The 27219-nt window shown below is 44.2% G+C and overlaps 1 protein-coding gene across 7 annotated transcripts in view; it reads left to right on the forward strand.

The window, feature by feature from the left end:
• Positions 1–1073: 1073 nt before the first annotated feature.
• Positions 1074–27219, forward strand: part of ZNF875 (zinc finger protein 875) — a 35090-nt gene continuing 8944 nt past the window's right edge. For 2 of the 7 annotated variants that reach the window (XM_050768945.1, XM_050768946.1), the window contains exons 1-4: positions 8998–9141; positions 9383–9471; positions 20994–21120; positions 21581–21676. In XM_050768945.1, the coding sequence (XP_050624902.1) occupies positions 9045–9141; positions 9383–9471; positions 20994–21120; positions 21581–21676 (409 nt within the window). In that variant the 5' untranslated portion in view covers positions 8998–9044. The other 5 variants (XM_050768948.1, XM_050768949.1, XM_050768950.1 and 2 more) reach the window with 5 other exon arrangements.

The raw sequence follows: 27219 nt of genomic DNA on the forward strand, positions 1-27219 counted from the left end.
GGGAATCTTGCATTTAATATTTTCAGACCACAATTTACTGTGGGTAACTGAAACTGTGGCAAGTAGAACCATGGATAAAGGGGGACTACTGTATATGCTTCTGTGTGTGTGCAAATACATGAATCGTGGAGAATATCATGGGAAGATGCTCATCATCTTGTTCACTCGTTATTTCAAGAGTGGAACTGGAGGGGGAATAATGCCTTTCCTTTATATTTATTTGTAATATTTCATTTTCATTATGAACATGTGTTATTTTATTATTTTTTAATAATAAAGACAGGCAAAAAACATATATGTAATTTTAATTCAAGCCGAAATCTTCAAGGCAATCATATATAATTAAATAGATAAAGCAAAGAGAACATTTTAAATTCCTGAAGGGAAAGAGGAAAAGAAAGCACAATGTAAAAACCAAGTGAGTCTAAAAGCAGCAATGTATCATAATGCCTAAATTCGTGGGACCAATTCCAATCCAGTCCAAGAAAGCAGACACTGGCGACCAACATTCCCTTTCAGGCCCCTGCAGGGTCAAGAGAGTGCTCCTGGAATAGATTGAGAAACTCGAGCAGGCTAAGTGAGGTGCCAGGAATAAAGACACCGCCTGACTGACACATTCTCCACTCTCCCTTCACCCGCTCCTCTCCCCACCGCGCTTCCATCAGTCTCCAACTCTGCCCTCTTCCCAAGAGCCTCAGATTGAAACCTTGCAAGGAAGACACCGATTCTCAGTCACAGGTTTGGTAATCTGAGCGGCAAAGGTACATGATCTCGTGCTCCCCCTACTCCCCGCTACTCCCCTTGCCACTGCTGCCTAGCACCTGCCCCCTCCTCCATAATTTGAACTGTCCTCCCAGGACTTGGAGGCGGGTCGGCCCAAGCGCTTCTTAATGCCCAATATGGAGCAAACCTCCCCTATCTTGCACGTCCATTGGCTAAAAGATCTGTCTACTTAAGTGTGACTGCCACTTTCCCTTCTTTCTGTGTTGCCTGGATACAGACTGTCTGCCTATTAACAACTGGTCGCGTTTCCCATTGGTCACCGTTTCCGGAAGCCCGCCCCCAAGTATCCAGGAGCCCAGCGCACGCTGGGTCTGCAGGCGCCATCCAGGCGCACAGCGGGAATCGTGGCTCAGCAACTTTGGGGTGTGCGGCCGAGCTTCTGCCAAACATGGGACGCTGGAGGGTCAGCGTCGGGGAGTCCTGGCCTTCAGTCGGCCATCGCCACGGCAGAAACTGGGGCCCAGGCTGCGTCCAGGCCCTTCCCTGGCCGTCCACAGGTCTCATGGGCGCCCGGACTGGGGCTGATGTAGTTTCACGACCTCTGACCCATAGGATCTAGAGATTAAAGGTATAAAAACGGGGACTTTTCAGCCCACTCAGGTAAAACATCCTTTTATTTTTCAGCAGGTGTTTTGTTGCAGAATGCCCCGAGGGGAGGGAGTGACTGCCGGGTTTCGGTTTATTAAATAAAATAAACTCCTGGTTTAGATTATGTTTATAATATGGCTCCCCGACCTTTAAAATTTCCCACTTTTTGCCAGTTGTATTATTTAGTGGGATGTGTTCGATAAGGACAGCCAGTTAAAATGGCTTTTTGTTGTTGTTGTTGTTACTAAATAAACCAATTTTTAGTTTTGATTGTCCTAACAACAGCAACTTCTCAGGCTTAATAAAACACTTATTTTGAGACGTTTCTGTTTCTGTGAAAGGCATAGCAAGTTACTTTGGAATTGTTTTAAAGGAATTAAATTCCTGGTTTTGGTACCTCAGTAGCAGTTTCTCCCCCAATTTCTTTAAAATCTTATTTTTGGGGCACGTATAATATATAGAGTAACTTTTGTGAAAGAAACAGCCAGCTAAGGAGGTATTGGGATTTCCTTTATGAAATATAATCCTAGTTTTGATTTTTTTTTTTTTTTTTTTTGAGACGGAGTCTGGCTCTGTTGCCAGTCTGGAGTGCAGTGGCATGATCTCGGCTCACTGCAACCTCTACCTCCCGGATTCACGTGATTCTCCTACCTCAACCTCCTGAGTAGGTGGGATTATAGGCGCGTGCCACCACACCCAGCTAACTTTTGTATTTTTAGTAGAGATGGGGTTTCACCATGTTGGCCAGGATGATCTTGATCTCGTGACCTCGTGGTTCGCCCACCTTGGCATCCCAAAGTGGGTTTTGATTTTTTTTATAACGGTAATGATTCTGTCTTCTTAACTCCTTTAAAATCTTGGTGGGTTGAGCGCGGTGGCTCACACCTGTAATCCTAGCACTTTGGGAGGCCTAGGCGGGTGGATCACTTGAGGTCAGGTGTTCAAGACTAGCCTGGCCAACTTGGTGAAACCCTGTCTCTACTGAAAATACAAAAATCAGCTGGGCGTGGTGGCGGGCGCCTGTAATCCCAGCTACTTAAGAGGCTGAGGCAGGAGAATTGCTTGAACCTGGGAGGCGGAGGTTTCAGTGAGCCGAGCTGAGATTGTGCCACTGCACTCCAGCCTGGGCATAGAGCGAGATTCAGTCTAAAAAATATATATATACACACACACACACAGACACACATATATACATATATATACACATACATATATACATATATATATACACGTACGTATATACGTATTTTTTTACAAATCCTTGTAAACCAGATTTTTGACTCACTTTTCAGGCTTTGCCAAATGGCCTTTTTACCCTCATATATATTGCATTTTCTTTGGATATTCTGATGAATTCTCAAGGGGATTGTATTCCTGTATTTTACCATTCATGAGTTTAGAAGTGTGTTTACTTTCCTGAGTTTTCATTTTCTTTTTCTTCTGTCGTATGTAATTTACAGAGCAAATACCCACCAGAACGGATAACTTGGATGTGGAATGTGAGTTTCTTTGCGCTTATCAAATGAGGGTGATTTTTAGTCAATGAGCGTTCGGTATATGCCTGGGAAACCAACAGCCGCTGTTTAGGTTCAGAGCCAGCCTTTATCAGCTTTCTGATGCCAAACCCATCAGTGAACTTCTCTGTATATTTAATTCATCGTGAGAAAAATGGTGACACCAAGGGAGACTGATTTCCAAGTTTACATCGGTTGCCCCAGGGGAAGTGCCTGGCCCCCATCTGGTCCTTGCTGCTCTAACTGCCCTGTTAATTGAAGGAATGTGCTATAAACACTTCCGGGACTGTTGCTGTCATTTACTGTCCTCATGCTTTATAGAGAAGCCCATATTGTCAGCCTCTTCCTCTGCTTTCTGTCATTTCTAAACCACCTCACCCGATCTGGTGTAAATTTCATTGTGCGTGAGTTTGCACAGATGTAATTTGGCCTACACGTCTCCTCAAAGCCTAATGTCCGCCTCCCACCTCCACTAGGATCTGGAGTCTCAGGACGCACTACCTCTGCCACCCACTGCAAGCTTGAACATTTCATGGTGGACACCCCTCCCTGACTTTGTATTAAAGTGGGTTCTCTTGGGTCTTTTTCTCTGTGTGTCTGTACTGGGCTATAGTGTGTGGAGCCAGTGGGATTTGCCCTGTGATCCTGAAGGAGGGTCACAAGGAGTTGTTGAGCAAAGAGGGGCTGATGGTTCTTAAGGGGGTCCCACAGAAGGGAGAGGCCAAACATACTCAGGCAAATCTTGTTTTTTTATTCTTGTAGGTCCAGATTTTGGATGAATCTCTCTAGAGGTTGAACAGGTAAGACTCACCTTTCAGTAGTTACACCAAGAAAGGCCTAGCTGATGACTTAGGCTATGGTTTTGGGCTGCACGAGAGTGGTCAGGTGGACAGTGGGGAAGTCTACACATAACCCAAAGGGAAAAGAGAAAAGGCCCCTGAGAAATCAGGGCAAAGTCCCACAGTGTCTCTTTCCACTGGCACGTGGGTTACCTTCCCACTATGTCCCCCAAAGGACATGAGGCCACAGACTGCAGTGCCCGTGAACAGAGGAGCTATGGGGATGCAACTTTGATACCTCCATTCAAACACACACCCTGGTGCATGTGCGCCTCTTCTGATGCAGCGCCCCAATGGGTAAGCTCTGGGCTTTTCCACACAGTGGATTAGGAGTGGAAACATTCTGTCTGTTTCATGCTTGATGGTTTGGTTGTGACCTGATGTCGTGGTGGTAATAGAGGCAATGATCCCAGCATCTTAGAACCGTTCAGCTTGGCCGGGCCCGGTGGCTCACGCCTGTAATCCCAGCACTTTGGGAGGCTGAGGTGGGTGTATAACCTGAGGTCAGGAGTTTGAGACTAGGCTGGCCAACATGGCAAAACCCCATCTCTACTAAAAATACAAAAATTAGCCAGGTGTGGTGGCGCATACCTGTAATCCCAGCTACTTGGGAGGCTGAGGCAGGAGAATCGCTTGAACCCAGGAGGTAGCGATTTCAGTGAGCTGAGATCTTGCCGTTGCACTCCAGCGCGGGCAACGTAGCAAGATTCTGTCTCAAAAAAAAAAAAATCGTTCAGCTTGTGGGTAGGTATTTGGGAAACAGATATGTATTACCTAGTCTTAGTTATCTGCAGTGGTTTTGTTATCTTTTGCATAAACTGCTGAGAATGTTTAATAATTGTAGATGATAGATCACTAGTCACTCTAAAATCTTCCCATTTCTTGGTCTAGAGCTGGGGCTGGATCCCTCAGCAACAAGGAGACCTGAAAACCAGAAGAAAAAAAGCAGGTACTCCCTGTAAACCACTCATCTGTGCTCTCTTCCAATTTATTCTCCTTTTGTTTACATCATTTGAAGGGGCCATAATCATCTTGTTTAGACTTCAGGATATAAAATGACCCACCTGTAGACCTCCAGCCGTATCCCAAGGTTATCTGTTTTTTTTTGTTTTGTTTTGTTTTGTTTTTTTAATTACTGCCAGGTTTCAATTGTAGATAACCCCTGAGGAAATATTCCAGATTCCCTGAGTAGTTTCCAGGCTAAAGTCCTATAGGCTTCTTCTGTTTTTAGGAGGTGTTCCCATCAGAGACAGACCTGAATTTGGATTTTTAGCTTTAATGCTTGCGAAAAGCTATAAAAATAATTTTCTACCCCTAGCTTTTAAGTACTGTTAGTGATAAATTAAAATTCCTTCAGGAGGATTAAACTGCCATTTCAGTTACCCTAATTCCAAACATTTTGGTTGTTAGAATTTTCTTTAATGTTTGTAAAGAAGTTTTTTTTTTTTTTTTTTTTTTTGAGACGGAGTCTCGCTCTGTCGCCCAGGCTGGAGTGCAGTGGCCAGATCTCAGCTCACTACAAGCTCCGCCTCCCGGGTTTACGCCAATCTCCTGCCTCAGCCTCCCAAGTAGCTGGGACTACAGGCGCCCGCCACCTCGCCTGGCTGGTTTTTTGTACTTTTTAGTAGAGACGGGGTTTCACCGGGTTAGCCAGGATGGTCTCGATCTCCTGACCTTGTGATCCGCCCGTCTCGGCCTCCCAAAGTGCTGGGATTACAGGCTTGAGCCACCGCGCCCGGCCTTGTAAAGAAGTATTTTATATTTTCCATCAAGATTCATTCTCTTTAGCAGGCCATTTTGAACTTTACTTTCTTTAAATACCCAAATTTGGTTTTTCCTCAGTCTTCTCTCTGCTACGGATTTCTAACTTAACAAGAAAGGCAACTTTTCATCAAAAAGGGCAAAGAATAGAGGGGACAGTAGAGGGCACCTTCAAACCCAGCATGACAATGAGGTTCCTGCTTCAAAATGAAGCATCACAGCAATCTTGGGTTTTTGATTTGGGCCCTCATTTCTCTTATAATTTGAACTTGTATTGGAGAGAAAAGGCTTGTTTCTTAAGCCAGCCAGTTTTCATACTGGATATTTATATATCATTTCATTTGTTCCTAAGTGTATTTCTCATTTCTGTTATGATTTGTTCTGTGGGTTGTCAGTGACTTAGCGGTATGTTTTTCACATGTTTATAAAGCTGAATAGTTCTGTATGTCAGCTCAGCACCCCTAGTGTCAGCCATGCTCCTCTCCTGCTGTGCATAGATGGGGCCTGTCCACACCCGAATCTCCTGGGTTCCTGCTGTCAGCACCTGAAGGTACCCACCAGATTTGTCTGTCACTTCCCTCCATCCACCTCTCTTGTGGTTCTCGTATTTCTGCCTCCCCAGAGACCATTTCTCTCTAGAGCAGTGGTTTCCAGTAGAAATACAATGCCAGACACATACGTCATTTTAGATTTTCTAGTAGTCACTGTAGAAAAGTTAAAAAGAGGCTGGGTGTGGTGGCTCACGCCTGTAATCCCAGCACTTTGGGAGGCCGAGCTGATCCACCTGCCTTGGCCTCCCAAAGTGCTGGGATTACAGGTGTGAGCCACCGTGCCCAGACCTTTTTTTTTTTTTTAAGATAGGGTGATAGGGTCTCACTCTGTTGCCCCAGCTGGAGTGCAGTGAGTGGTATGATCTCGTCTCACTGCAACCTCCGCCTCCCAGGTTCCAGTGATTCTCCCACCTCAGCTTCCCTAGTAGCTGGGACTACAGGTGCTCGCCACCATACTCGGCTAATTTTTGTATTTTTTGTATAGATAGGGTTTCACCATGTTGTCCAGGCTGGTCTCGAACTCCTGACGTCAAGTGATCCATCTGGCTTGGCCTCCCAAAGTGCTGGGATGATAGGTATGAGGCACCGCTCCTGTCCTTAGCAGTCTTTCAAGTGCTCAGCAGCCGCATGTGTCAAGTGGCTGCCTTATTGGACAGCACAGCTCTGGAGGGTGATTTTATGTACATCCCCACTGCTCTCTCTTCCTCCTTTATTCCCATCTACTTTCACATCCCCAGTGTCTATTGGAGGGAGTCTGTTGGGAGTGTGGAGCCTTTCCTGTCCCTAGCATGGATGTCATCAGCAGGTGATGATGAAAGTGATAAATAGCATTCTCATCACAAAAAAAAGGTCAAGTATTTGAGGTAATGGGTAGGTTAATTTGATTTCATCATTCCACATTGTAATGAAAAATCATACCATCATTTTGTACCCCATAAATATATACAATTTAGAAGATAGATAAAAATCAGCCAAAAAAAATTCTTTGAAATATTTTTGGCCGGGCGCGGTGGCTCAAGCCTGTAATCCCAGCACTTTGGGAGGCCGAGGCGGGCGGATCACAAGGTCAGGAGATCGAGACCACAGTGAAACCCCGTCTCTACTAAAAATACAAAAAATTAGCCGGGCGTGGTGGCGGGCGCCTGTAGTCCTAGCTACTCAGGAGGCTGAGGCAGGAGAATGGCGTGAACCCAGGAGGCGGAGCTTGCAGTGAGCCGAGATCGCGCCACTGCACTCCAGCCTGGGCAACAGCGTGAGACTCCGTCTCAAAAAAAAAAAAAAAAGAAATATTTTTGAACAAACATATACAATTTATGGGGTACAATATAATTTGTCAGTATATATATATTTTCTTAATGGGGAGTCAGTTAATACAGGAAACAGCCCTTTGAAAGGGAGATACCCCCACACCCCTGGAGGGAGACTATTGCCTCCCTCTCTCCTCTTTCTGTCTCATATTCCTTTAATTTGGAGAATCATTTCCAATTCCTTAACATCCTGCCCTGACTTTTTTCTGTCTTACATTCAAGGGTCACAGTTTTCCTCTCACCCTCATTTCCATCTTTTCCCATAAGATGTGACGTGCCTTTTTGTCTTGGTTGGGCATTTATTTGCAATACAAGAATGATTGTTTTCTTTGATACATTAATGACTTACTTTTCCTATTAAAATATATCTTTCTTAACAGAATTCCAAATTAATTCTAGAATTAAACTAGACAGCATTTTTTTTTTTTTTTTTTTGACGGAGTCTCGCTCTGTCGCCCAGGCTGGAGTGCAGTGGCGCGATCTCGGCTCACTGCAAGCTCCGCCTCCCGGGTTCACGCCATTCTCCTGCCTCAGCCTCCCGAGTAGCTGGGACTACAGGCGCCCACAACCGCGCCCGGCTAATTTTTTGTATTTTTAGTAGAGACGGGGTTTCACCGTGGTCTCGATCTCCTGACCTTGTGATCCGCCCGCCTCGGCCTCCCAAAGTGCTGGGATTACAGGCGTGAGCCACGGCGCCCAGCTAGACAGCATATTTTTAAAGGTGTGTATAGAGTTCCTTGTGTTTCTTCCTCGATTTTTAAAATAACATATTTAGGTCTATATATTTTAGGATATAAGATCTCACTATATGTGTTGCTTTGATTCATGGAACATTTTTGGTGATTATTTTTATTTTCTGTGTATTTTAGGGTTTCCATTAAACTATATTCTCATGTCAAAAATGAAAATTTATTTTTGCAAATTTCTATCTGAGTGATGGAATTATTTTAGTGTAGGAAAGGTTCATAAGAAATGGGTGTAGTGTTCTTTGTGTAATGTGTAATGCAGGAATGTAAAGTGTAATGTAGGAAAGTGTTCTTTCCTATGCTCAGATGGAAAATAATGAAGGGACACGATGTTAGAGCTGCAGGGAGAAGGGGTGGAAAAGAGGAATTCCGGAGTGCCAGGCACACAGATTTTCTGGAAGGTTTCCATGAGGACTGCTGTGGTTTGAGTGTGTTCCCCGAAGTTCATGCGTGGGAAACTCAACCCCTAATGCAGCAGCGATGACCAGTGCAGCCTTTAAGAGGTGATTAGGGCCGGGCGTGGTGGCTCAAACCTGTAATCCCAGCACTTTGGGAGTTCGAGACGGGCGGATCACGAGGTCAGGAGATCGAGACCATCCTGGCTAACCCGGTGAAACCCCGTTTCTACTAAAAAAATACAAAAAAAAACCTAGCTGGGTGTGGTGGCCGGCGCCTCTCTAGCTTCGAAACTACAATCCCCAGAGGCCTCTGCGGTCACTTCCGCCCCCTCCCTATCCTCCTTCAGTGTGTAGCGTTGACGTCAGAAGCCCGTCCGGTCGGTGGGCCCGGCGCGTTAGGCTTTTTGGGATCCGGGAAGGCCTCCCGCTTCAGGTCTCTCCCACCTATCTGCACCTTGTTACCTGACTTTCGGCTTCAGGATCTGCAGCGTGCACCCGCGTTCCGTGAGTGCCCTATAGGCAGGCAGCATGCCCCTCTGCGTGTCCCTGTGTTACTCATGGGGACGCAGGCTGGGAGCCACAGAGCTGGCTCAGAACTCGGACGCTCTCCTGTGGGCACCTCCAGGCCATTTTCTTTTCATTGGAGTCCACAGGGTTAGAGACAAACCCTCACTCTGTTGTTTGGGGACAAGGGCTTCACTCCCTGGCCCGAGCTTGCGGCTGAGCTTGAGGGTGTTGGGTCATCCTGGGCCCCCTCTGGATGGGAATTGGCTGCCCCGGTGATTTCTGTGACATCCCCGACCCCAACTATGGGGCTCTGGAGCGGTCTGCGCTTCATCTCATGGGGAGGCAGTTTCCACCTAGGCCACTCTTTTATTTCTCTTCACATCCCCAGATCTGTCTTCTGAGACTTTGCCCTTCTCCAGGAAGAGCACGCAGGAGACCAGGAAAATGGCCACAGGGCTCCTGAGAGCCAAAAAAGAGGTGAGAATTACCTGTAATTCCATCTTGGCTGTCAACAGAATGGGTTCCATTACCTTTTGTCCTGGAGGCTGCCTTGTTGGTATTGGGCAAAGTCATTCCTAGTCCTAGTCATTACTAGTCTGTAGAACAAGGAGGAGTTTGATATAGTCTTGTAGAGCATCCGATTCTGTCGCTGTCCGGGGCGCCACTTTTAACCTACACGGACCTGGTGGACAGAACAAAGGGAATAAAAAACAAGAGACAAAAGAGTATATTTGGAAGAAGCGGTCAGGGGGCACTTTGTCTCTAGTGGTCAAGGGCCCTGAGCTTTACACAACTCTCCCGTATTTATTGGTAAAAGAGATAACGAGAAAAGGGGGATGAATGTCAGGTAATTGTCAGTTGGCCATTTGGTTCTCAATTGGGAGACTGCATCCTTCCAACAATGGGCGCTAGATTTCCTGGTAGATAACTTCGAGGAGCCCAGCGCCAGGCAGTGATGGCCCACAGCAAACCTTTTGGTGTCAGGCGCAATGTGAGTTTGCTCACATCCTGCATTAATGGTAAACAGTTTGCTGTTTGATTATATAACCTCCAGTGAAATGCTGAGTTGGGCATGATCCCTTTGGTCTTTTCGACTCCTAACATAGTCTGACCTGAATTTTACCTTTGAGATCATTCCTAGTCCTGGAAGAGTGGCTTATTCTGACAGGAGTCTTCCCTCAGCATTCCCTTCTGTTCCATCCATACCACAGTCACTCATGAAATAGTTAATTGTGAACAACACATATGGAACAGTTTAAATAAAAGTAAAGAGACATACATGCATAATTGTTTGGTGATGTGGATGAAGGGCAGGGACAGCACAGATGCCTGTGATTTCAAATGCTTGGGGAGGACTCCTAGAAGTAGGGCTGTCTCAGTTGCCCCTGACTGGTTTGGTAAGTTGGAGACTGGGGGAAGGCATTCCAGTGGGAGGTGGCAAGGAAGCATAGTTAGTTTCAGAGGCTGGACTGTCGCTACAGTGTATAAGGATTATGGTGGCCAGCCGACTTGCTGAAGGTTTTTTGTTTTTGTTTCTGTTTTTGTTTTGAGAGGGAGTCTCACTCTGTCACTCAGGCTGGAGTGCAGTGGCACCATCTTGGCTCACTGCAAGCACCACCTCCCAGGTGCACGCCATTCTCCTGCCTCAGTCTCCCTAGTAGCTGGGACTACAGGCGCTCGACAGCACGCCTGGCTAATTTTTTGTATTTTTAGTAGAGACGAGATTTCACCATGTCAGCCAGGATGGTATCAATCTCCTGACCTCATGATCCGCCCACCTCGGCCTCCCAAAGTGCTGGGATTACCATACCCGGCCCCTTATGCATATTTAAAAATCAACCTTGGCCAGGTATGGTGGCTCAAGCACCAACACAGTTGCCAGGCTGGTTAACAGTCATTTTTGATATGGGTTAACTTGGTTATTTCAGATTTGCCTTCACTATTCTTATCAAGAAATCTGAGTGGAATTTAGACAGGAAAAGAGATTTCTTAATTGTGGACTCCTGTGGTGGGGATTATGCATTCCTGGATGTTATCAGAGCAACACTGAGACTTCTGTTTCTCATTTCTAAAATATTTAATTCATTTGAAAGTATTAATACTAGGAATACATAAGAAATCCAATTCAGGACATTTCCCAAGGTAACACTGAATATTTTTTGTGTGTACTTTCTTTTTTTCTGAGACGGAGTCTTGCTCTGTCGCCCAGGCTGGAGTGCAGTGGCACGATCTTGGCTTACTGCAACCTCCGCCTCTTGGGTTCAAGCGATTCTCCTGCCTCAGCCTCCCGGAGTACCTGGGATTACAGGCGCGTGCCACCACGCCCGGCTAATTTTTGTATTTTTAGTAGAGATGGGGTTTCACCATGTTGGCCAGGCTGGTTTCAAACTCCTGACCTCAGGTGATCTGCCCACCTCAGCTTCTCAAAGTGCTAGGATTACAGGCGTGAGCCACCGCACCCAGCCTTTTTGTGTGTACTTTCTTCACCTCTCCCAGTGTTATCAGGGAAACATTCTTTCTGATTGGCTGGGAAAAGTCAGAAGTTTGTGGTAGCTGACTTTTCCTTTGCCACCTTCTTCGTTCTCAGTAGGTCCACCCGGAACTGCATCCTGTACAGAAACAGAAACGACATGTTCTTCAATGTAGCTTTTTAACAGAATATTTACTTAGGAAAAATTAAAGGGCATGAGCATTTAAATAGTTGTTTAAGATGAAACCTCTGTGCCTCTCATGTCTGGCACACATGAAATGTTTGGTGCGTGAAGGAATCACAACCTTAAATAAATGATTTGAAGGAACTAAGTAACAAAGGAGTTTCCATTGTTTGCTTTGGTGTGTTATTATAGGCATGTGATTAATCACATATTTCAGGGGCGTTGGGTCGAATATCCAGGTACTCTTGATATGCATGACATCTGAATTATACAAAATAATCAAAGCAAGACTATCTTAGGACATTAGGTGTTACTGCCAAGGACCTTTGCCTAAGAAGATAAATTAAAATTTGTGTTAAATTTGTAACAATGAGATGAACTAGCAGTCACATTATGTTATTTTTTTCCTTAGCATTTTTCCTTTTCCTTGATGCCATACAACAAACTTGAGTGTCTGCTATGTGCAGAACACTCAGTAGATAACAGTTAATGATGAGTAAAACACAGCCTGCACACTCAGGAGTCTTCCATTTTTGTTTTAGGATTCCTTTCTCACTGGGATTTAATTTAATTTTATATGCACACACACCCCTACAAACACATATTTTGACAGGCCCTAATGGTAAAATCATAATGTAGTAAAGTTACTGGCAGTGTATGTACCCAGCCCTATTTTTAAAGGTGTAGGAACAGCCAGTACTTATCCCACTGAAAATAATTTCCATAGTAATCCATTGAATGGATGAACTCATCCATTGTTTCCCAATTTGTGGACTCCTGTTTCCAATATTTAACTGTTGCAAATAATACTTCTATAATCAGCATTGTACAGGAAATTCTTATATAGGTTTTTATTCTCAAAACAAAATATGACAAGGTGAATAGAAATGACTGTTTTGAAGCACTGGGCAACCACACCAGTTGGAGATTTGAACCCTGCCAGTTCTTTTTTGTTGTTTTTTGTTTTTGAGACAGTCTCACTCTGTCGCCCAGGCTGGAGTGCAGTGGGGTGCGATCTCGGTTCACTGCAAGCTCCGCCTCCTGGGTTCATGCCATTCTCCTGCCTCAGTCTCCCGAGTACCTGGGACTACAGGCGCCCGCCACCTCACCCGGCTAATTTTTTGTATTTTTAGTAGAGACAGGGCTTCACCGTGTTATCCAGGATCTCGATCTCCTGACCTCGTGATCTGCCCGCCTGGGCCTCCCAAAGTGCTGGGATTACAGGTGTGAGCCACTGTGCCCAGCTGTTTTATTTTTTATTTATTTACTTATTTTTTTGAGACAGAGTCTCGCTGTCTCACTCTGTCCCACTGCATCAGGCTGGGATCGATCTAAGCTCACTGCAACCTCTGCCTCACAGGTTTGAGCGATTCTCTTGCCTCAGCCCCTTGAGTAGCTGGGATTACAGGCGCCCACTACCACACCTGGCCAATTTTTGTATTTTTAGTAGAGACAGGGTTTCACCATATTGGCCAGGCTGGTCTCAAACTCCTGACCTCAAGTGATCCACCCACCTTGGCCTCCCAAGGTGCTGGAATTACAGGCATGAGCACTGCGGCCAGCTGTGAACCCTGCCAGTTCTAAAGAATTTGAACTTCCAATTATTTCTTTCTTTTCTGAGACTCCCTTCTTCACCATGTGTTGCTTTATACTGTGCAATTTTTATTTTATTTTATTCTATTCATTTATTATTATTTTTTTTGAGATGGAGTTTCTTTTCTTTTCTTTTTTTTTTTTGAGACAGAGTCCCCAGGCTGGAGTGCAGTGGCCGGCTCTCGGCTCTCTGCAAGCTCCATCTCCCGGGTTCACGCCATTCTCCTGCCTCAGTCTCCTGAGTAGCTGGGACTACAGGTGCCCGCCACCACGCCCGGCTAGTTTTTTGTATTTTTTAGTAGAGACAGGGTTTCACCGTGTTAACCAGGATGATCTTGATCTCCTGACCTCGTGATCTGCCCGTCTCGGCCTCCCAAAGTGCTGGGATTACAGGCTTGAGCCACCGTGCCTGGCCTGAGTTTCATTCTTGTTGCCCAGGCTGGAGTGCAATGGCATGATCTCAGCTCACTGCAACCTCTGCCTCCCAGGTTCGAGTGATTCTCCTGCCTTAGCCTCCCAAGTAGCTGGAATTACAGGCATGCACCACCATGCCTGGTTCATTTGTATTTTTAGTAGAGATGGGGTTTCACCATGTTGGTCAGATTGGTCTTGAACTCCTAACCTCAGGTGATCCACTCACCTTGGCCTCCCAAAGTGCTGGGATTACAGGTGTGAGCAACCACGCCCAGCCCTACTATGCAACTTTTATTTGTCTTTATTTTAATTATTACACTGTGCAGATTTTGATTACCAGGGTAGACCTGTCAACTCAGATTTCTTTCTTCTCTCATGTGAAAGCTCACATAGTGTCCTGATTTGTTTCCAAATGTTGACTTGGTTCTTTGCCACCCACTACATGTTTCTGTAATCCTCATTTTCCCCAACATTGCAGTAACATCACTTTTCAGAAACCTTTAGTGCCTCATTTCAGTATCCTAGATATTTAGAACAGTCCTCATTTCAAATGTTTTATCCTGTTGTCTGACGTCATGTTCTGATTGTTCATTCTGAAAATGTGTTTATTGTTATCACAGGGGAGTCATCTTATGTATACTTTTAACTTAACTACATTTAGTTTTTATCCACTCAGCTGAAAAAAGAGGAGAAAAATAAAAGTAGGTCAGGTCAATCTGTTGTTCGCTTTCCCATTTAATGAATTCATGCCCAGGAGTCTTCCCAAGAAGAAGACTGAATCTGCTGCTCTCCAAGACTAGCTTAGGAGTTTCTGACATCATGGGCATCCCAGCAAGCCAACGGTCACGTTAGTCACCAAGTATTTTTCATATAACGTGATCGCTCTATCAGTGTATCAGCCTTTGCTGTATAATAAACAATCCTAAACATCAATGGCTTAAAACAAAATCACTTATTAGCACATAATTGGGTAGGTTCATATTTTGGGCTGGGCGCAGGTAGGTTTTGCAGGTTTCACCTGGTCTTGTCATTTTGCTGCAGTCAGCTGGCATTTTGACCAGGGCTGGAGGACTATCCATGCATGACAGGAGGCTGGTTGGCTGGGGTGCCTAGTTTCTTCTTGGTTCTCTTCCATGTGGGCTTGGGCTTGGTCAAACGGTCTTGGGTTTCTCTACACAGGAAGAGAGGACAGCCCCAGTTAACAAGTACTTTTAACGTTTTGGCTTTTGTCATGTTCACTGATGTCCTTTTGGCCAAAGGAAGTCACATGGCCAAGTCCAGAGTCATCATAGGAGGGGATAACATAAGGGAGTAGATACAGGGAGACATGATTTATTGGTCCCAATGATTCATACCCTTACCGTGTGCAAGATAAACTCACCCCCCTCCCAAGATCCCCAAAAGTTTCATCTTCAAATTCAAAAGTCCAGTAGCTTTTGTGTGACAGTCTGGATGTGGCTAAAGCTTCTTCAGTGGATCCTTTTTAAGTCAGATACCTGTATACTAAAAAGGCAAGTCATTTGTTTCCCTCCACCCCAAACACTCCCTACCTAACATACAGCGGTGAGAGACACTACAGTAGATGCTCGCATTCAGAAAGGACAGGAATTAGGCATGGAGGAGGCCTTTTCATTTTTAACTGTTTCAGATCCTTCGGACTTCCTTGAAAGCTCTATGGGTTTCCCATGTACCAGATTTGGGACTGCTCTACTAAGCAAAAGCTGAAATCACAGTCAAATAGGCCTCTCATCTTTGGCAAGATGTCGGTGCTATGGGACAATGCCCATACGAATCTCAGAAGTCTTTTTGTCTAGCTTGGAGACTCCTCTAGGCATCCCCTTAACACTTCAGAGGTCCTAAAGTTTGGGTCTTTTAGGCAAACTCTTGATTCGATCTTTAATCTGAGTTTATCTTTTTATTTTGAGACATGTGCCAGCTGGAGAGACTGAAGATGTAAAACAATTTTATTTCCAAGGTAGCAAGTCCTGACTTGTCTATATTTCCTCTAAATTATGCTTGCAAGCTGTATAATTACTTCTTCAGCTCTTCTGTTTCTGGATATTATTGTATGTTGCTAGAAACATCCAACTGAATTTTTTTTTTTTTTTTTTGAGACAGAGTTTCCCTCTTGTTGCCCAGGCTGGAGTGCAATGGTATAGTATCGGCTCACTGCAACCTCCGCCTCCCAGGTTCAAGCAATTCTCCTGCCTCAGCCTCCCAAGTAGCTGGGATTACAGGCATGCACCACTACACCTGGGTAATTTTGTATTTTTAGTAGAGACGGGGTTTGTCCATGTTGGTCAGGCTGGTCTCAAACTCCTGACCTCAGGTGATCCGCCCGCCTTGATCTCCCAAAGTATTGGGATTAAAAATGTAAGCCACCACGCCCAGCCCAACTGAAGCTTTTAACAGGCTTTCTGGAGATCTCTTTAGCTAGATCCAAAAGTTCATCAGGTATATTTTCTGTTTTCCAAGTTCATGCAGGCAATAGCTTTGGTAATATATAATACGAGTTGCCTTGTTCAAGCTGCCATATCAGTTTCCTCACTCCTTTTCCAGTTCCCACTAGCAGTTTGTTTACTGCTTTTCCAGCCTGTGTTAATAGTTTTCCTGGATGCTTTCCAAGCCTCTGCCCGTGTCCTGCTCCCAGAGCTAATACTACATGTTTTAGGCATTTTGTTATAGCAGCACTTCACTTCTGTGTACCTACTTAGTGGCCTAAAGAACATAGTGGCTTAGGCCAGATGCAGTGGCCTTTGCCTGTAATCCCAGCACTTTGGAAGGCCGAGGCGGGCAGATCACAAGGTCAGGAGTTCGAGACCAGTCTGACCAACATAGTGAAACCCCATCTCTACTAAAAATACAAAAATTAGCCGGATGTGGTGGCACACGCCTGTAGTCCCAGCTACTTGGGAGGCTGAGGTGGGAGCAGGAGAATAACTTGAACCCAGGAGGCGGAGGTTGCAGTGAGCTGAGACCACGCCACTGCACTCCAGCCTGGGTGACAGAGTGAGACTCCGTCTCAAAAAAAAAAAAAAAGAACTTAGCGGCTTAAAATGTAATCATTTTTTCAAAATCCTGTGGGTCAGCAAGTAGGCCCGGCATGGCTGGGCTGATCCTCTTGGTATCCACATGTGGCTGTAGGCTGCTCAGCTAGAGCCGGATGGTCTCAACCTGTCTGGTGGTTGACAGCCTGGTTGGCTGGGATGCTTCGATTCCTGGTTCTCCTCCATGTGGCCTCTTCAGTAGGTAAGCTCAGATTATTCATATGGTGGTCTCAAGCTTTCTTGCACAGAGAGAAGGCCAGCCCTGAACTCAAATGCCTCTCAAACATCTGCTTGCATCATGTTTGCTGATGTCCCACTGGTAAAGCAAGTCCCATAGCCAAGCCCAGGGTTAGTTTAGGAGGAGATTGCATGAAGGGTAGAAACAGGGAGGCATGATTCACTGGGGCCATCACTGTACCCACCCACTGGTTAGATACAATGCTTTGGGCCACAGGCAACAGTAAACCTAATTTAGGTTGTTCTAAACAATAAGTAACTTAGCCCATATAAAAGGAAGTTCAGAGAGAGGGTGCACTTTGGGGTTGGTCCTTCAGCTCCATAAGCTTACCAAGGACTGGGGTTCTTTCGTCTCTGCAGTCTAACCTGTTCTCTACAGTGTCAGCCTCATCCAGGCTGGTTCCCCTCAAAGCCATAGGATGTTTCCCAATAGTAACTTTGTTTAGTTCTCACAATGGCCCTATAAGGGCCATTATAATATTGATTTTATAGGAAATTGAGACACAGATACTAAGATATCTAAGTAGATAAGATAACTAAGAGAGGGGACTGTAATTTGAACAGTTTGTCTCCAAAGTTTGTGCTTTTAGCCACTGAGTAGTTGTTAAACTTTAGTGTGCATCAGAATTACTTGGAAGCCTTGTTCAAACAGGTTGCTGGGCTCCCCCCCGCAGTTTCTGATTCAGTAGCCCTAGGATGGGGACTGAGAATTTTTATTTCTAACAAGTTCCCAGGGGATGCTAGTGCTGCAGGTTCAGGGACCACACATTGAGCCAGTGCACTAAGCCCTGCTGCCTCTTGGGTAATCTGCGCCCATGTTTCTGAGCATCAGGAAAAGTGCTGACTTCCTGTGACTCCATCTTACAAATCAGAAGTCTTTTGCTAGAATCCTGCTGTAAGACTTCTTGTGGCCTGTTGGTTACCATTCATTTTTCATATATTTACTTTTCGGCTGGCAAGTGGATGAATTAACTCCCCCAAGCTTCTAACTGTGTTTCTACTCCGTGGGAGAGATTTGGAGTGGATCATGAGGGTCAGCCATACAGTGTTTACAATGCCCCCTACATACATGGTTCACAGACAAACCATGAGTTGTTCCAGGGCTGGAGGAATAACCGGTTGTATTAAATGTGAGTAAAGTAACATTAGTTGCTCTGTAATGTAGCTCCTTCACTGGAGATTTTCAAGGGGTGTATGTGTGTATGTTCTGAGAAGGGATTGTAAAAGCAAATCACAACAGCGACTAGGCAGGTACCTGAATAGTCTTTTTCTCTCCAGTGATTAATGATAAACAGTTTCAGACATATGGAAAAAACCAGGAAGCCTTATACATTGAACACTCACTTACCACCACCTAGATTCAACAGTGAGTACCTCCTTCTCATGAACTTTTCCTGATCCTTAATCCTACATGACCTCTCCCTCTTGAAATTTCTCTGACCTAGTGATTCACAACTATCACTCTACTTTTAGGAGCCTTTAGAAGTACAAAAGCCCCATCCCCTGTTTTTTTATTTTATTATTATTATTATCTTTTGAGACAGAGTCTAACTCTGTCGCCCAGGCTGGAGTGCAGTGGCGCCATCTTGGCTCACTGCAGCTCCGCCTCCTGGGTTCACGCCATTCTCCTGCCTCAGCCTCCCAAGTAGCTGGGACTATAAGCACCCGCCACCACGCCCGGCTAGTTTTTTGTATTTTTAGTAGAGATGGGGTTTCACCGTGTTAGCCAGGATGGTCTTGATCTCATGGCCTCCTGATCTGCCCGCCTCAGCTTCCCAAAGAGCCACCGCCCCCAGGCCTCCTGGTTTTATTGATTTGTGGTGGGACTCAAGAATCCATAATTTAAAACACCACCCAGGTAGCTCTGAAGTATAGCCAGAGAGAGATGAGGTGTGAGAACCAAAGCTGTCACTCATCTGTGCCCTCCTCTTGTGATTCAGTGCATTGGGAGTGGCTGGGTTTGGAGACTGCTATCAGTATAACTGGGTATGGGTAAAGTCTTAAGGCCATTTCATAGGCCAGCCAGTGTAGAATAATGGAGCTGGTAGGGGACAGGAAATGTAGGGAGGATTGATTCCCTGGGAAGGGTACAGTGTGGAATTAGTTTTAGAGACACAATGTCGTACCCTCAAGGAGTGATGGAGGCATTCTGAGAAGGGGATGCAAAATCAAATCAAAGAGACAAGGCATATGCCTAAATGAATGACACTGGTGAGGCAGTCTCCAATAGTGTGTTGCGGCTGATAGACCCCCAGCATGAGTCACCGTCAGCCAACTGTGGTCCTATAGCAGTGCAGTGCCCAGGGTGGTCAGATTTATGGACTTTTAACAGAACCCACAGATTGAGATTTTCATATGAAATCTTCCAACATTTAATTGATATAAACACAAGTTTTAAAGCAGTATATGGTCAAATTAAACCCCTCTATGGACTATAGATTGTACCCAAAGAGAGTAAGTGTTGGGCAGGGAAGAATCCCAGTGCTAGATTTCCAGACTCATTTGGAAATCTCACCGAACTTCCATGCCAAGGACGGTTATATATTCCCATCCTCCAAAGTACAGCTTTCTAGGTAGCAGAGGTTCGTTTGAAACTTTGTTGCTTGTCTAATAATAATAAATCATTTTCGGCTATTTAAAAATATCTGACGGCTAAGTATTTGCAGATTCTGTTGTAGACACCAGGGCAATCACAGTGATCCAGCCATGCACATGGAACTGATGTCTAGTGGGAAGCCAGAAAGTAGAAATGAATATCATGTATTATCTTAGAGTTAAGGGAACACAGTAAAGCAGGTGAGGGGAATGAAACCCGTGTGAGGGTGTGGAATTTTACATAGAACAACCAGGGACTGCACCAGGCATTTTGTCTGAGCCCTTCACAGTAATCCTAATCCTAACCACAACCCTTTGAGATAAGCACTGTTATTTTTAGTTCACAGGAGAAACTGACGTGCTGAGCAGCTAATTCAGTGCCTGAGGTTACACTAGTTGGGGACAGAGATGGGTTCCAAATCCAGATAGTGTGGTTTGAGTCCACACTCTTCATCACCACCCAGTTTCCCTCCTTAGGCCTGAGCAGGCATGTGGCAGCATTTGGTAGAGGAAGGAGTGAGTCCTGCTGTAGGAACTATATATATTGGTGAGTTATTTGCCCCCAAACCCCAGAGGCGCCACTGCTTCAAGTAGAACAAATACTGAGACCAAGTAGTCTCAGAAAATTTTCAAACTCAGCAAGATGATTCTTTACTATTTAGTTGTGCTTGTGTGGTGTCTTCTTCTCCCTGCCTAATTTTAAAACTCTCTCTAGCTTGTAAGGGCTTTGGTTTTGTTTGCTTTTATCCTCCATAGCAGCTAGCCTGGGATATTGACAGTAAGTAATAGGTGCATAAATGATGCTGGCTCGGCAGAGATAGAAGAACAATGGTCTTTCACCCCTTGGTGCCAAGGTCACAATCCAAAGTAGGGTGTAGAAATCTTTTCTGCTTCCCTTAGGGAAGCCTTTCGACCTCTCATTCTTCTTTCTTTTCTTTCCTTTCCTCTTTCTTTCCTTTCTTTCCTCTTTCTTTCTCTCTCTCTCTCCTTCCTTCCTTCCTTCCTTCCTTTCTTTCCTTTCCTTCCTTTCTTTCCTTCCTTTCTTTCCTTCCTTTTCTTTCTTCCTTTCTTTCCTTTCTTTTCTTTTTGTCTTTCTGTCTTTCTTTTAGATGGAGTTTTGCTCTTGTTGCCCAGGCTGGAGTGCAGTGGCACAATCTCAGCTCACCACGACCTCCGCCTCCCAGGTTCAAGCGATTCTCCTGCCTCAGCCTCCCAAGTAACTGGGATTACAGTCATGTGCCACCACGCCTGGCTAATTTTGTATTTTTAGTAGAGATGGGGTTTCTCCATGTTGGTAGGGCTGGTCTCGAACTCTCGACCTCAGGTGATCCGCCCACCTCAGCCTCCCAAAGTACTGGGATTACAGGCATGAGCCATGGGGCCTGGCCTTGACCTCTCATTCTAAACTGGAAGGGAAAGACAGGCTCCTGGATGAGCAGAGGTGTGTTTTGTGTTAAAGGCATCCGTGGCATTCAGGGATGTGGCTGTGGACTTCACCCAGGAGGAGTGGAGATTGTTGAGCCCTGCTCAGAGGACCCTGCACAGGGAGGTGATGCTGGAGACTTATAACCACCTGGTCTCACTGGGTAAGAACGGCCTCCTTTGGCACTTAAACTCTGCCCTACAGAGTATTTTCCACTCATCGTGAGGAAGGGCTACCTGCAGAGCACCTTTCCCTTAGAGTTGAGCTTAAAAACAATTTACCTTTTTCCTCTGGGTAAATCTGGATTTAGTAGAATTGCAAGCAGATAGATTGATTTATTCATGTTATGGATGACACTCCATTTCCAGACCTGTTTCCCAAGGCTTGCGCTCTGTCTTTATTTTGCTCCAAACCCAGGAAATTTTTCATCCACCAAGTGTTCATAATATGCTGTCTTTCTGATTGGAGTCACCTTTCCTTAGTCAACCCTTCTACTTCAGAGACAGAACTATTCATAGGTCTTTTGTATCCTCTGGGTTGCCTCACCCATTTCAGCTCTGAGTTCTAGAATGCCCTCTTGAGCCCATAACCAACAATGTCCTCATTTTCTTCCCTATGAATAGAAATTCCGTCTTCCAAACCAAAGCTCATTGCTCAGCTGGAGCGAGGGGAAGAGCCCTGGAGAGAGGAGAGAAAATGTTCGCTGGACCTCTGTCCAGGTGAGTGTGAGTGTGGGGTAGATGGGATAATCTACAGCTTGGCAGATAGAGAAGGAGGAGGCATCTCTCAGATACTGGGAAGAAGCTCTTCTCCAGGCCTCCGAAGCCAAGAGGAAGGTTGCCTGACATGGTCTTCCTTCCAGAACATAATCTTCAGTTGAGGGAGGGACTTCCCTGGTTCCCTTGTCTCTTTCCTACACCAGGAAGCCTCCATTCCTCACTTGTTTTCTCCGTAATGCTTAGTCTTTCCTCATTCACAGGCTTCTTTCTCACCTGATCTTAAAAACTGCATCTACCCCATGAATGTTAAGTCTACGACCCTTCTAGATACTTTCTAGCTACTCTTATGCCAAGATTAATTGATTATCTCCACCTCTCCAATTCCCATAACTTATTACACAATACTTAAGCTATGACTAATAATAAAATACATACTCACGTGCCAGTGGCCCAGCTTAAGAAATAAAAAATTACCTAAACAGTTGAAACCCCCATTTCCCCTTCCCTGATGGTATCCTATACCCATCCCTCCAATGGAATTGTTTTTCAATATTAGGGATTTATAATTCTCATGCATGGCCTTATTCTTTCCTTCATATGTATGAATCGCTAAATCATGTATATTATTGTTTGGCATATTTTAAAACTTTATATCAATGTCGTCATATTATGTATACCTTTCTGTGCTTTGTTTTCTTCACTGAGACTAATTTTGTACTATGTTGGTATATGTAGCTCTGCTTCATTCATTTTTATGGCTATATAATATTGTATTATATGCATAATTACAATACAATTCATTTATCCATTCCATTTTTAACAGTGTATTCTTTTGACCAATTAAAGAATGCTGCTGTGAACCTTCTCATAGATATGTCCTTGGGCACATAAGCACCCGTTTATCTAGGATGTGTACCTAGGAATAGGACAGCCGAGTGAAAGAATATGCACCTGGTCAATCTGACAAAGTAATGCCAAACTATTCTCCAAAGCTGTTGTAGTAGTGTTCTAGGGCTGCCACAACAAAGTGCCACAGATTGAGTGGCTTAAACAACAGAAGTTTATTTTCTCACAGTTCTGGAGGCTAGAAGTAGAGGTCAAGGTGTTGGTAGGGTTGGTTCCTTTTGAGGACTGTGAGGAAGAATCTGTCCCATGCCTCTCCTCTAGCTTCTGGTGGTTTGCTGGCAATCCCTGGTGTGGAGGAGCAGCGCCTCAGTCTCTGCCTTCATCTTCGTATAGCATTCTCCCTGTGTGCTTGTCTCTGTGTCCAACTTTTCATTGTTTGTAAGGACATTATTCATATTGGATTAGGGCCCACTCTAATGACCTCACCTTAACTAATTACATCTGCAACAACCCTGTTTCCAAATAAGTTCATCTTTTTTTTTTTTTTTTTTTTGAGACGGAGTCTGGCTCTGTCGCCCAGGCTGGAGTGCAGTGGTGGGATCTCAGCTCACTGCAAGCTCCGCCTCCTGGGTTCACGCCATTCTCCTGCCTCAGCCTCCCGAATAGCTGGGACTACAGGCGCCCGCCACCTCGCCCGGCTAGTTTTTTGTATTTTTTAGTAGAGACGGGGTTTCACCGTGTTAGCCAGGATGGTCTCGATCTCCTGACCTCGTGATCCACCCGTCTCGGCCTCCCAAAGTGCTGGGATTACAGGCTTGAGCCACCGCGCCCGGCCTTGAATTTGAATTTTTAAAAATAAATCATTGAGATGAACTCTTTATCAGATGTTCCAATCTGTGGCCTACCTACTTGCTTTTTAAATTTTTTTATTGAGATGGAGTCTTACTCTGTCACCTACCCAGGAGTGCAGTGGCATGATCTCGGCTCACTACAACCTCCGCCTTCCAGGTTCAAGCAATTCTCCTGCCTCAGCCTCCTGAATAGCTGGGACTACAGGCGTGTGCCACCACACCTGTCTAATTTTTGTATTTTTAGTAGAGATGGGGTTTCACCATGTTGGCCAGGCTGGTCTTGAACTGCTGACCTCAAGTGATCCACCTGCCTTGGCCTCCCAAAATGCTGGCATTACAGACGTGAGTCACCACACCCGGCCCCTACTTGCTTTTTTTTTGATACGGAGTCTTGCTCTGTCGCCAGGCTGGAGTGCAGTGGCACGATCTCGGCTCACTGCAACTTCCACCTCCTGGGCTCAAGCAATTTTCCTGTCTCAGCCTCCCGAATAGCTGGGACTACGTGCGTGCCATCAGGCCTGGCTAATCCTAAACCGAATACTACAGTGTTACAATTTTTAAGCCATCGTATAGTAATATGTATTTTTAAAGAAATTAAGTGAAATATATGTAGAAATATGTGTGTGTGCTTTATATCTGTCACATTTCTTATACGCTTCACTCCTTAATGTAGATACAAGTTGCCACCTGATACCATTTTCCTTCATCCTGAAGGACTTCCTTTAACGTTTAGTACAGTTACCCGGCATCGGATTTTCCATTTTAATCTGAAAAGATTATTTCCTCTTCAGTTTGTGAAAATTAACTGGAGATAGAATCGCTGGTTAACATATTTTTCTCTAGCATTGCAGTGTCGTCTGGCTTTCATAGTTTTATAGTTTTTGTTGAGTAATTTTTATATTGTTCTTTTCTATTTTGATTTTCTCTGGCTATCTTCAAGATTTTCTCATTATCTTTGGCCTTTAACAGTTTGACGGTGATGTTTCTAAGAGTTGTTTTCTTTGTGTTTCTACTACTTGAGCATTATGAAGCTTCTTGGCTCTCTAAGTTATATTTTCTACTCACTGTGAGAAATACTTGGCTATTATTTCAATATTTTTCCTGTCCCTTTTACTCTTTCCTTTCATTCTAGGACTCCAGTTTACCTGTATATTGGACCGCTGGAAATGTGTTTCTGAAGATTCATAGTATCTCATAAACTTCTGTTCATTTTTCTTCAATCTTTTTCCTCTCTTTTTTGAGGGGTGGTTGGATATAGGTAATTTCTAATTAATTTATTTTCAAATTCACTAATCTGTTTTCTTTTTCTGTTTGCTACTAAACCTGTCTAATGAATTTTAAAATTTCAGTTATTGTTTTTTTCTTTCCCCCACCCCTTCCTTTCTCTCCCCTCTTCTCCCCTTACCTCCCCTGTTCTCCCCTCCCCTCCCCTCCTCTTGTTTCTGTAGGTATTAGGAGTGCTCTCAGGCAAGAAAGCCACAAACAAAATTATTACCCCTTTCTGTTGCGATTTTTTTTTTAGCATAAACTCTTCCCCATCTTCTGGCTAGTTGTGTATATTTTCCAGTGCCTTTGAATAGTTATTTGTTATATTTTATCCAGTCTTATTGTTTTCTTCTGGAAGGTTCTTGTGACCACTTCAGTCTGCTGGCATTTTCGTTAGTAGGCTTCCTCATACTTATTTTTGAATTGATTTTTGGAAATTGCTTCAAAATTACAGAATATTTGCAAAAATAAAAATAGTAGAATAAATATATATGGTGCAGTGAGTTGGATGTGGTTTGTCCCCACCAAAACTCATGGTGAAATTTAATTGCCAATTTAACAGTATTGAAAGGTGGTGGGGCCTTTAAGAGGTATTTGGTTGTGGCATCTCCGCCTTCTCGAATGGCTTATGCAGACTGGGTTAGTTCTTTTGGACTCGGTTGGTTCTCGTGAGATCAAGTTGTTATAAAACAAGGCTTCTTCTGATGTTTGGCCTCTTTGCATGTGCTTGCTTTCCCTTCCTCTTTCTGCTGTGATTTGAAGCAGCACGAGACCGTCACCAAATGGGCTACCATCCAGCCTCCAGAATTGTGAGCCAAATAAACTTTTTTGTAAATTACCCAGTCTCAGGTATTCTGTTATAGCAATACAAAACAGATTAAGACATGTGGCATATATGTTATTATGTAAACGGCATCATAAAATGACCTACTATTTTACTTAGTTTGCTTCATCATTTATTCATGTGCTCTTTTGCATGCATGCCCTTTCTCCATCCTTCCGCTTTCTCAGTACATATGTATGCATGTGTATATGTATATGTATGTTCATATGTATTTGTTTTTGTCTTTGTTTTTGTTTTTGTTTTTTGAGACAGAGTCTCGCTTTGTCACCCACGCTGGAGTGCAGTAGCACGATCTCGGCTCACTGCAACCTCCACCTCCTCGGTTCAAGCAATTCTCCTGCCTCAGCCTCCCAAGTAGCTGGGATTACAGGTGCACGCCACCATGCCCGGCTAATTTTTGTGTTTTTAGTAGAGATGGGGTTTCACCATGTTAGTCAGGCTGGTCTTGAACACCTGACCTCGTGATCTGCCCGCCTCGGTCTCCCGAAGTGCTGGGATTACAGGTGTGAGCCACTGCACCTGGCCTGTAAGTGTTTGTTAAAACTTTTTCTGTGAGTTTTCTAAGAATATTGATATTCTCTCATATAACCAGTGTGGTTATCAACCTCAGTAAACTTAACTTTGATACAGTAATTTTGCGTATTACCTACCATTTGTATTATAATTTTGTCAACACTATAGAATAATATGTTTTTTTATTTTCCAGAACATAATCCAGTCCAAGGTTAGTTAGTTCATTTTCATGTCATGTCTGTTTACCTTCCCTTAGTTATTATTAAGGGAAGGAAATTATTATTTCAATAATCTTTCTCTGTCTTTTATGACATTGACATTTTATTTATTTATTTATTTAATTTCAGATTCAGAGGGTACATGTGCAGGTTTGTTACATGGGTATATTATGTAATGCTGGGTTTTGGGCTTCTATTGAATCTATCACCCAAATAGTTTACATAGTACCTGATAGGTAGTTTTTCAGCCCTTACCTCCATCCTTTTTGCCCTGTTTTGGAGTCCCCAGTGTCTACTATTTCCATCTTTATGTCCATGTGTACCCATTGTTTAGCTCCCACTTGTAAGTGAGAACATAGGTTATTTGATTGTCTGTTTCTGCATTGATTGACTTAGGATGATGGCCTCTAGCTGCATCCATGTTGCTGCAGAGGACATTATTTCATTCTTTTTTTATGGCTGCATAGTATTTCATGGTGTGTGTGTATACCACATTTTATTTATCCAACCCACTATTGATAGACACATAGGTTGATTCCATGACTTTACTATTGTGAATAGTGCTGCGATAAACATACGAGTGTGGGTGTCTTTTGGTAGAACAATTTATTTTCCCAGTCTTGGGATTGCTGGGTTGAATGGTAGTTCTATTTGTATTTCTTTGAGAAATTTCCATACTGTTTGCCATAGAGGTTTAACTAATTTACATGACCACCAACAATATATAAGAATTCCATGTTCTTTGCATCCTCACCAATATCTTTTTTTTTTTTTTTTTTTTACTTTTTAATAGTAGCCATTCTGACTGGTGTGAGATGGCCTTTCTCATTGTGGGTTTTCTTTTCCCATCGTTCACTGGTAGCAAGATCTCTTTGTGATTTTAATTTGTATTTCTCTGATGATTAGTGATTTTGAGCATTTTTTAACGTTTGCTGGCTGTTTGTATACCTTCTTTTGAAAAGTACCTGTTCGGCCGGGCGCGGTGGCTCAAGCCGGTAATCCCAG

This window comes from Macaca thibetana, chromosome 19 (genome assembly GCF_024542745.1).
Source record: "Macaca thibetana thibetana isolate TM-01 chromosome 19, ASM2454274v1, whole genome shotgun sequence".
NCBI classification, from domain to species: domain Eukaryota; kingdom Metazoa; phylum Chordata; class Mammalia; order Primates; family Cercopithecidae; genus Macaca; species Macaca thibetana.